Source organism: Nicotiana sylvestris, chromosome 1, assembly GCF_000393655.2.
Source record: "Nicotiana sylvestris chromosome 1, ASM39365v2, whole genome shotgun sequence".
NCBI lineage: Eukaryota > Viridiplantae > Streptophyta > Magnoliopsida > Solanales > Solanaceae > Nicotiana > Nicotiana sylvestris.
The window spans coordinates 101,147,372-101,159,409 of NC_091057.1; the positions used below are offsets into that span (position 1 = coordinate 101,147,372).

At 39.3% G+C, this 12,038-nt stretch overlaps 1 protein-coding gene across 1 annotated transcript; it reads right to left on the reverse strand.

The window, feature by feature from the left end:
- Positions 1-4,067: 4,067 nt before the first annotated feature.
- LOC138872600 (uncharacterized) lies at positions 4,068-5,218 on the reverse strand. The gene is made up of 2 exons (XM_070150909.1): positions 4,813-5,218; positions 4,068-4,750 (listed from the first exon to the last, which is right to left on the reverse strand). Exons 1-2 carry the CDS (start codon positions 5,216-5,218, stop codon positions 4,068-4,070), a joined length of 1,089 nt encoding a protein of 362 aa, XP_070007010.1.
- Positions 5,219-12,038: the final 6,820 nt, after the last annotated feature.

The window sequence follows — 12,038 nt, forward strand, 5'->3', positions numbered from 1 at the left end:
TGATTAAAAAAAGAGCATACAAGCAAAGAGAATCAGGACATAAACACAGAAGAATGAAATCATAAAACCAAGAGACTTACCAATTATCGGTTGAATAAACAGACAACAAGAAAGAACATGTTCCACAATACTCTAAACGTCAATAAAGAGAAATAGAACCCAGAATCTTAGTGCGTCAGAGTTCCCAAGGGCTTCAAATGAACCTCGGGCAATGCTAGCACCAAGAAAAGTTGGAAAAATATCAAATTCCGATGGACTTAGCTTTCAGCCGGCCTAGAATCAAAGTATAGAACAAGAGAATGATAGAACAATAGCTTCAATTTTTAGTGAATCGGGGTGATTAAAAGTCTGCTTCAAAGGGGATTGGGCGGGGATTTATATAGTGTTGAAATTTAATGAACAAACAAGGGAAATAACCGATAAAACATAAAATAAGGAAAGAAATCAAATAAACATGGACAAAAAAAGGTAAAATCTAGCATGCAAGTCAGTAGAGTAACAGGAAAGGAAAACTATCAAACTAGGGTTTAAACTCAAAATCGGCCAACTGGTATGAAGAATCTAGTTTCCCTTTGTGTATATGGACGAGATATTGTCAAAATCTCCAAGATTAAGTTGATTCTCATCCGATATAGAGGTGGTATTTGCTAAAATTGGGCAAATACCTAAGTAATACCATAAACGTGTGACCAGTACCAAAGGGATCCAATATCCTAAGCAAATAATGGTCGAATCCCATTAACAACGGGATTAGGATAGGGAGTTAAGGGGAGGCGACTAGGGTTCTTCAGAAGAGAGAAGGGGATGTTGAGAGCATTTAGGGGCGGCGAGTTAAGGAGAATGGGATAGGATTTCAGGGGTTTGGGTAATAAAATAAGGGGAGAAGGTTGTGGGCCGTTGATCATTTTAGATCAACGGCTATGATAAGAGGAGAAGCGGGGCGGGTCATGGAACGGGTCCCGACCGGGTCATTTTAAAGAGGGTTGTTTGGTTTGGGCGAAATTGAATTGGACCAAGGGTTTTAGGGTATCTGGGCTGCCTATTTTGATACTGAATTAGCCTTGTATTGGGCTATAACTTAAATACACAAAAAGTATTATAATAATAATTTATAAAAATAATTAATAGATAATAAAATATTTCTTGTGCAATAAAATGATTGAAAAATAAAAACTTAAAACTATTAAAATATAAAAATGCTATTTGGCACAAATAATGTGAAAAATGTGCTTATGCATAGCACATAGGGTATTATTGCAAAATTGTGTAAATGGACTAATAATGCAATTGTATAAAATGAGGTAAAAAAATTATGAAACCTATATGCGGATACAAATAATAAGCTTAGATGATTAATTCAGCACAAAATAATTTGAAAGGGTAATTAATAGATATTTGAGCAATTTAAAATGCAAGAAAATCAATTTTAAAGCTTTAAAATTATGAAAAATATAGAAAATGCTTGCATAAATCTTGTAAATTAACTAATGGATTAAAATTACATTTTGAAAGTCTATATACTATTTGAGGAATGTGAGGTCAAAATTGGGTATCAACAGCTGTCCATCTCTACCCGGTAATGATGAAAGAGTTGTCGGGTAAAGAAAAATAATGACCAATTTTGGCCAAATTGAGTGAGGAATGGTGTGATTTGAAAACAATATGGGCTGAACCCTGGATCCTGAGTTACCTACATAGCCGTGGTGTTACGGGAATCAGGCCGTGTGTAGTTCTGGAGCCAACGGTGAACGATACTGATGGAGTTGTATGTTTGGAAAAGGATTCTTTTGGATAGGATAGTATCGGATGAATTTATGCGGAGTCATGAATGTGAATTTGAAACGTTATGGATGTATCACAGAGCAAATATCTGAACGGTCATAGAGTAAAAGGTGAGCAATTGCTGGTAGTCGGTTACGTTTGAAATAATTGAAGGATGTGAACATTGTGAACAAAAACCGGAGCAAAGATTGCTCCATTTGTAGGATGGTTACTTCCTGGATTGCCTGCAAAACTTAAAACATGGTGCATGCGAATATATATGGGTTATTGCGAAAATTTAACATGATACAGATTCCCTTTGGACCATGAAGGTTGTTTTTGGAAGGTGAGGATGATGTCCTTAGACCATGACGTCCAGGGCCATGAAGCGTATGATAATGGATTTGTAGGACATGAAATGGTGTCTTCAGGCCATGAGGATGGTGCCTCCGGACGATGATGCCTTTGAATAATGATGTGCAATTTTGAGATATCCTCAGGTCATGGCATGGTGTCTCCCGGCTATGAGGATGATGCCTTCAAACAAAAATGGCAATATTTTAGCCTATGAAATGCAAATATAGGATGCTTGGTCACATGCGTAGATGAGACAAGACAAGGCTTAGTCTTGTGCGAGATGAGGGCAGTGCTTAGCCCTAGGTGAACAAAGGGATAGTGCTAGGTTTTAGGTAGTGTAGTGGAGAGAGTATTTAATCTTATGCGAGGAAAAGGCAATGCTTAGCCTTACGCCTGAAGGGGAGAAAATGCTTATCTCGTGCGGGGAAAGGTAATGCTTAGCCTTATGCAATTAGGGAGGAGATTCTTAGCCTCATGCAATAAGAGGAGACAATGATTAGTCTCATGCAGGGGAAAGGCAGTGCCTAGCCTTATGCAATTAGGGAGGCGATGCTTAGCCTCATGCAAGAAGAGGAGACAATGCTTAGTCTAATGCAAGGAAAGGCGGTGCTTAGCCTTATGCAAGGAGAAGAGACAGTGCTTAGCCTCATGCAAGAAAAGGAGACAATGCTTATTCTCATGCAAGGAAAGGCGATGCTTAGCCTTATGCAATTAGGGAGGCAGTGCTTGGCTTCATGCAAGAAGAAGAGACAATGCTTAGTCTCATGCAAGGAAAGGTAGTTCTTAGCCTTATGAAATTAGGGAGGCAGTGCTTAGCCTCATGCAAGAAGAGAAGACATTGCTTAGTCTCATGTAAGGAAAGGTAGTGCTTAGCCTTATGCAAGAAACAATGAGTGCCAGTGAGAAAGTAAAGTATTTCTTAGCTGAAGGTATCTTCGTTCGGTAACTTGTCATCATGAAGGTAGTGACTTGATGTATTTGCGAATATTGTTGTCTTATTGTGCCTGCACTTAAAGAAAAAATTTGTGAGGGGAAGGTCGTTTCGTGCTTTTGCTTTCTTGCTTTGTCTTACTTCTGTCTTGAGATCCTATTAGAGTTACCCTGGGCAATGTTTGGCTGTCATAGAAACAAAGTTTTCGAAAAATATACATGCATTTGATAAATTGTTTGCAAAATGTGGTTGTTTGAAATGTATTGCAGAGATATCAGACAATTTAGATGAACCGGTGACTGTGACATATTTTAGATACGTTACAACCTCCTTGCCTTAGAATTTTGAGGGTCACCCTCAAAATTCTGCCCCAGTTTAATTGGATACTTCTGACAATACTTTTGGTTGTTCCACATATGACGAGGTTGGATGAACTTGCAATCCTTGCCCCAATTTTCGATCATGGGGAAAATGAAGATTTTATTAAGATGTGACCGAACCCATAGGGCTGCCTACGTATCCCCTCTTAGACGGGAATCAGGTCAAGCGTAGTTCAGCTATATCAAGTGAAGAAATGTAAACAATCATAAACATAGTATCTCTTGATTACGTCTTAGTTGATAGGTTTTGGCCAAATCTCTCCGTCCATTTCTGCAAGTATAAGTGCTCCTCCTGTTAGTACTCGATAAACCATGTAGGGACCTTGCCAGTTGGGTGAGAACTACCCCTTGTTGCATTGAGTTCATTGGGTGGTACCCGTATCATATCAACACGTATCTGGCATTGGTGACACTTCTGAACATACTTGATGCAATCTTTCCATAGTCATCCAGAAATATCATGTTCTCAGTATTTTATTGGCTAAGACAAAGCCATTCATGTGCAGTCCGCAGGTTCCGGCATGTATTTACTCGAGCAATCTGGATGCTTCCTTAGCATCGACACACCGCAATAATCCCCGGTCTGGAGTCCTTCTATATAGAATTTCTCCGCTTTGAAAGAAATAGTGGGCTAACCTTTAGAGTGTGTGCTTCTGAGTATGAGTTGTGTGCTCCGCATACTCTCCCTTTGCCAAGTATTCCTTGATGTCATGGAACCATGGATTTCCATCACTCTCTTTTTCAACATGAGCACAATAAGCTTGATGCTTATTGGGATAGGATCGATGAACCTCTTGTCGGGGTGTTGTATCGTGACATAAAGTGGCCAACACATCTGCAAACTCGTTTTGAATCCTTGGAACATGTTTGAATTTTATCTCTATAAACCTCTTGATCAGCTCTTGCACACAATACAAATATGGCAATATTTTGGTGTTCTTTGTAGCCCATTCTCCTAGAACCTGATGCACCAAAAGGTTAGAATCTCCAATCACCAGCAATTCGTGAACATTCATGTCAATGGCTAATCGAAGCCCCAAGATACAAGCCTCATGTTTTGCCATATTATTGGTGCATGGAAATCTGAGTTTTGCAGATATCGGATAGTGTTGGATGGTTTCTGATACTAAGACAACTCTGATACCCACTCCTTTGAAGTTTGCAGCTCCATCGAAGAACATTCTCCAACTATCATATGCTTTGGTGATATCTTCTCCTGCAAATGATACCTTCTCATCGGGAAATACATTTTCAATGGTTCGTATTTTCTGTCTACCAAATTTTCTGACAGATGATCTACCAATGCTTTCCCTTTGACTGCCTTCTAAGTTACATAGATAATGTCGAACTCACTCAGCAATATCTGCCACTTTGCTAACTTACCTGTGGGCATGGGTTTCTGGAAGATGTATTTTAGCGAGTCCATCCTTGATATGAGATATGTGGTGTATGCACAGAAATAATGCCTTAACTTTTGAGGTATCCATGTCAAAGCGTAGCAGGTGTGCTCCAGCAAAGAGTATCGGGCTTCGTAAGGTGTGAATTTCTTGCTCAGATAATATATTTCCTGCTCCTTTCTTCCAGTCTCATCATGTTGTCCCAGAACACAACCGAAAGCTCCGTCCAAAACGGACAAGTAAAGAAATAGAGGTCTTCCTGGTTCTGGTGGGACTAGAACATGTGGTTTAAATAAATGCTCCTTGATTTTGTCAAAGGCTTTCTGGCACTCTTCAGTCCAGCCTACTACAGCATCTTTCTTCAGCATCCTGAAGATCTGCTCACATATCATAGTTGATTGTGCTATGAAGCAGTTGATGTAGTTGAGACGCCCTAAAAAGCTCATCACATCTTTCTTATTCTTCGGAGTTGGCAAGTCCTGGATAGCTTTGACCTTTGACGGGTCTAATTCAATCCCTCAGTGACTAACGATGAATCCTAATAATTTTCCAGCAAGGACTCTGAAGGCGTACTTTGCAGGATTCAATTTCAGATTGTTCCTTCATAGCCAATCAAAGAATTTCCTCAACTCTACTATGGGATCTGTGTTTCTTTTGGATTTAATAATGACGTCATCCATGTACACCTTTGTTTCCTTATGTATCATGTCGTGGAAAATGATTTTCATGGCTCTCATGTAAGTGACTCCAACATTCTTCAAACCAAACGGCATCATTTTATAGCAGTACATCCCACATGGTGTGATAGAGGATGTCTTTTTGGCATCCTCTTCATCCATCCAATTCTGATGATACCCCGCGAAGAAATCCACAAAGGACTAGAGTTCTTGCTAGGTATAGTTGTCGATCAGTATGTGTATATTGGTCAATGGGAAATCATCTTTGGGACTCGCCCTGTTTAAATTTCGGTAATCAACACACGCAATGACTTTTCCATCTTTCTTTGGAACCGACACGATGTTGTCCAACCAAGTCGGATACTCAACCTCCCTAAGAACCCCGTCTTTGATTTTCTTGGTGACCTCCTCTTTTATCCTCAAACTCATATCCGGCTTGAACTTTATGAGATTCTACTTTATATGTGTACACATGGGATTAGTAGGTAGCTTGTGAGCTACTATGGATGTGCTCAAACTAGTCATATCGTCGTATGACCATGCAAATATATATTCATACTCTTTTAGGAATCTGATATACTATTCCTTCTCTGACGGTGACAGGTGAAAGCTTATGCGTGTTTCCTTGATCTTTTTGGAATCCCCTAAGTTGATTGTCTCAGTTTCTTCCAAATTAGACTTAGGTTTGTTTTCAAAGTTCTCCACTTATCTGACAATTTACTCTGAATTGCTATCCTTATATTGTGTTGTCTCATTACATGTCACAGTCGTAGGTTCATCAGGATAGGTAATAATAATGTTGTAGAGAGAAAATGCAAAGAATAATAATAAATACGCAAAATAGCAATGCACTAATAAAATCTTGAAAACATCAACAAGTACGGCTCAATGACTCCACCAATTATTTTAAAACAAAATACAAAAAATGTCTTAGATACTCAAAACTATTTTTAAAGTAATTGATGTTAAATTGCAAGGCTACCCAGGAACTCGACGGGCCCGAGATGGTACAACAGTCTAGTTCTTGAGAACAGCTCCATTTTTAACGGTCTGAATGATAAGGTCTTCCTCCTCCTCCTCCTCAACTATCGCACTACAATCCATGTCTTCATCATCTAGAAACAACTTCCTCATGCCAGCTAAGGCTTCATCTTCCTCAGACCCCCATATCATGTCAGCTTGATGAAATGTCTGGTGCAAATGTGGTACGTGTTCCAGTGATAATAAGTACCACGCCATGGTGGCGACCAATCCTGGTACTCTTTCCACATATATTTGTATCCAAGCCGGAAAGTTGTACCATAATGATTCGGTTGAACTGGTTTGGTGATTCCCTAGAGGTTTTTGCCAAGACCTTTGCCAGGTTCATACCATGTCCATAGTAGTATGCTTTCTATCTTGTTGATCCACTATTTATCCTTTTCAATTGCGCTGACGTGCTCGATACGATGGTATGTTTCTCCACCCATATTCTTACTGTTCTCGATGACTGGAATGGTCTAATTAGTGTAGATGGGATTACTTCCATCTCCATAGATGATTACCTCCTGATGGTTCCATTCAAACTTCACATCTTGATGCAGATTAGAAGCCACTACCCAAGCAGCATGTATCCAGGGTCACCCTAACAATAGGTTATAGGTAGCGGATATATCCAGCACTTAAAACTCGATATCGAACTATGTTGGGCCTATCTGCAGGGTGAGGTATTTCTCCAATTGTGGTTGTTTGAGATCCATCAAATGCCTTCACATTCATATTTCCCACTCATATTTCATGCAGGCCTTTACCCAACCTCTTCGGAGTAGTTAATAAGCATATATTGAGACTTGAACCCCCATCTATCAAGACCATGGCGATGAATTTGTCCTCAAATTGCATTGTGATATATAGTGCCCTATTGTGACTTAGTCTTTCCGGTGGCAACTCGTCTTCATGAAAGATGATTTTGTGGCTTTCCGATACATGCCCGACCATGTTGGCCATCTCCCTACTAGTGAGGTTGGTGGTTACATAAGCTTCACTCAGCACTTTCATCAAGGAGTTTCAATGTTCTCAGAGTTTTGTAGTAGTGACAAGATGGATATCTGAGCGGGAGTTTTTTTCAAATGGTCAAGCATAGAGTATTTGCTCACTTGTACTTTTCTCCCAAGATCATCAGGGCTAATTTCAATGATAGGCAGCTTAGATACAACTTCTTTGCTTGTTCCTCCCAAGTGCTCGGGTTTATAAACCCTTCCAGTTCTAGTCATGCCTTGTGTTGCACCTGTTTCCTCCATTTTTGCTTTTCCTTTTCCCCTTGCTTCTGTGACATAATCCCATTGGATAGCATCAGACTTGCTAGACGCGTGGGAGCTACCATCACACTTGTAAGACGGTCTCTATCACATTTACTCTCTCACCTCTGTTATTTTGGAGAGGATTGTTATGAACATTTGGTGTAGCTTCCTTTGCATGTATGACTTTGGTATCGATTAAAGTGTGAATCTTGCCTTTCAGCATGCGACACTGATCAATGGTATGGCCCTTTATGACTGAGTGATAGACGCATGTCTTGTTTGGGTTATTCCACTGAAAAGAGTTTTCCATAGCAACAGCGAGAATGGGAGTGACATAACCAGCAGCCTTCAGTCTCTCATACAGTTGGTCTATGGGTTCAGCAATTGGCGTGTATTGTCTGGGAGGTCTGTGGTTGAAATTTGGTCTTGGTTTTTGGTAATTTTGGCGGACAGGTAGTGGTAAGTGATAATATGCAGGTTGGGTGTTATAATCGTGGTAGGTGGTATCATGTTGTTGGTATTTGGAGGGTGAAGTCTAGTATGTAGGTGGAGGTGTTTGCTATGTGAAAGGAGACTTACGACCTTGGGCCACCATTACAGCACCCGCTTCTTTCTTCTTCGAGATACCTCCTAACTGCAAGGCTTTATTCGTGGCCAGTAATGCTTTGAAATTTGTCACTATTCCACTCTTAATCCCTTCTTCTATTCCTTCTCCCAGCTTGATGATGTTAGAGAATTTATAGTTTTCAATAACCATTAGCCTTTCATAGTACTGCGGGTCTTGAGCTCTGACGAAGAACTTATTCATTGGTTCTTCTTCAAGGATTGGTCTTACTTTAGCAGCTTCGGACCTCCACCGAGTAGCATACTCGCAGAAGGTTTCTGTTGGTTTCTTTTTGAGATTCTAAATGTATAAAATGCCTGGTGCATTTTTGTGTTGAACCTGAATATCTCCATGAAATCTGACGCCATACTCACCCAATTAACCCACTTCTTCGAGTTCTGACTGATGTACCAAAAAAAAGCATCTCCTGTGAGGCTTCTCAAGAACAACTTCATATGGATTCATTCATCTTTGCCCACTCCTACAAGCTTGTCTCAATATGTCCTCAAATGTACCTTCGGATCACCAGTTCCATCGAACATTTTGAACTTGGGAGGTTTGTAACCCTCCGGCAGTTCCACATCTGGTTGAATGCACAAGTCCTCATAGTTCAAACCTTCAATGCCCTTACCACCTTCTATATTCTAAACTCTACTAGTGAGCTTCTTTACTTCTTCCGTCATGTTCTTGATGATCGGGTCTTTCTCAGTTGATTCCGGTATATATAGTGTTTATTGTGGGGTATGGGATAAAGTTTCCATATATATGAGATTGCTTTGATGAATTTCGGGAATCTAGGTGTAAGGGTGGTCATTGGTTGAGTTTTAGGGATCAAGAGTAGGTTATCGTGCATTCTGAAGAGTGTGATAAGTGATGGTCTGCGGGTATTGAGTTAGATGATGATGGTGTTGTTGAGGAGTAGGTACCGGTGGAGGGTTATGGTTATAAGGAGGTGATGGGTATTGATGTGGTGCAAGAGGATTTGGCAGTGAATTTTGGTATTGTGTGTTTTGGGTGGTGCTGGGTTTTGGGTATTTGGGTTTTGTTGGTTAATATCAAGGATGTCTAGGGTGAGAGAAAGGTTTGCCAAGTTCCATACATGCTCAAGTTCTCCTTGTAGCTCCATGATTTTCTGTTCTAGTCGTAAGACCAATTCATTCTGTGTCGGAGTACTTCGGCCATCTGAGGTTTAGACGTTTCGTGCCATAGTAGCGGTGTCTTCTCTGATACCGCATAAATCATCCATTTTTCCTTTCCCTTTGCTTCTTCCTTTAGGATCCCTTGGTGAAGGAAGAGGTGGAGAACCTCTGGATCTAGTGTGATATGTCGATGATGTCAGTATGCAGGAACAAATCTTGGGGAGTGGGAATAATCAAAAGAAAGAAAAATAAACAAAAGGTAACCAAGTTAGTAAGGGATATTGAAAGAATGCTTGCAATATGTTTTGCAAAATCACGTAATAATTCGCGTACTAATTTGGGGGACCTCGTTGTGTCCGAGGTAGGCCTAAGTGACACATAAACTTGGAGAAAATTGATGCCAATAATTGTGTCATTTCTTTAATGTGAAAATGAATCAAATCCTTACTAAATCGACAATATTGAGAAGGTTACTAATGGCATTTGGCCTTATTGCTATCGAAATCTAAAACTAAGCTAAAAAGTAGTAAAGAACACCATTTCCTAATCTATTTGGTCCCAGAAGGACGTTTCCCGTGGCTGGCTCTCTTAACTCCATCAATCAGGTTCCTAGGTCGCGCATATCCAACAATAGGTAAACCAAGAGATAAATTCCATAGTACTCTGAACGTCAACAAAGAGAAATAGAACCCAGAATCTTATTGCGTCAGAGTTTCCAAGGGCTTCAAATGAACCCCAGGCAGTGCTCGCACCAAGAAAAGTTGAAAAAATATCGAATTTCGATGGCTTTGGCTTTCATCTGGCCAAGAACCAAAGTATAGAACAAGAGAATGATAGAACAATAACTTCAATTTTTAGTGAATCGGGGTGATTAAAAGTTTGTTTCAAAGGGGAATGGGTAGAGATTTATATAGTGTTGAAATTGAATAAACAAACAAGGGAAATAATCGATAAAACATAAAATATGGAAAGAAATCAAGTAAACATGGACGAAAAAAGGTAAAATTTGGCATGCAAGTCAGTAGAGTAACAGGAAAGGAAAAATATCAAACTAAGGTTTAAACTCAAAATTGGTCAACTACTATGAAGAATCCAGTTTCTCTTTGTGTATATGGATAGGATATTTGTCCAAATCTCAAAGATTGAGTTGATTCTCATCCGATATAGAGGTGGTATTTTTCAAATTTGGGCAAATACCTAAGTAATTCCATAAACGTGTGACCAGTACCAAAGGGATCCAAATATGGTAAGAAAATAATGGTCGAATACCATTATCAACGGGATTAGGAAAGGGAGTTAAGGGGAGGCGACAAGGATTCTTTAGAAGAGAGAAGGGGAGGTTGAGAGCATTTAAGGGTGGCAAGTTAAGGGGAATAGGTTAGGGATTCAGGGGTTTGGGTAATAAAATAAAGGGGAAGGTTGTAGGTCGTTGATCATTTGAGATCAACGACCAGGACAAGAGGAAAAGTGGGTGGGTCATGGGACGGGTCCCAACCGGGTCATTTTAAACAGAGTTGTTTGGTTTGGGCTAAATCTAATTCGGCCAAGGGTTTTAGGGTATCTGGGCTGCCTATTTTGGTCCTAAATTAAATACACGAAAATTGCTTAAAAATAATTAATAGATAATACAATATTACTTTTCCATAAAATGTTTGAAAAAAAATAGCTTAACATAATTAAAATATAAAAATTCTATTTGGCACAAATAATGTGAAAAAATCTGCTTATGCATAACACATAAGCTATTATTGCAAAATTGTGTAAATGGCGTAATAATGCAAATATAATTGTATAAAATGAGGTAAAAATATTATGAAACATATATGCGGATACAAATAATAATCTTAGATGATTAAGTCATCACAAAATAATTTGAAAGGGTAATTAATAGATATTTGAGTAATTTAAAATGTAAGAAAATCAATTTTAAAGCTTTAAAATTATGAAAAATTATAGAAAATGCTTCCATAAAACTTGTAAATTACATAATGGATGAAAAATGATACTTTGAAAGTCTATATACTATTTGAGGAATGTGAGGTCCAAAATGCGTATCAAGAGGCCCTTGTAGCTCGGAAACACACATCGAAATACTTCTCACTAGCGATTGGGATAACATGCTCAGTGATGCCTTGTAGAGATACCCCAAACCTCTTTGGGGGCTTGTACCCATGTCGAATCGTTTGGGTGGCGACCATGACCGTAGCATTATATAGGAAAGGTTGAGGTAACGGAGCCCCTTCTTCAAATTTGTCGGCGACCACAATTTCAAAAGCTTAGCATACAATATGCCCGCTTCCTTCCCTAGCTTCAAGAAACAGGACTGAAGAGTCCCGATAGATGGATTTCTCATCTTCTTTGTTACATCCCGCATTTTCGTATATTAAAGTTTCGTCGTAAGTTAATCGACATAAGTTCGGGAATGAGATTATTTTGAGATTATAAGCATTATGCTATTTCAAATAAGTGATGAATAAATTCGTGAAGGAGAGAGGGTAAGCAAATCGAAGAAA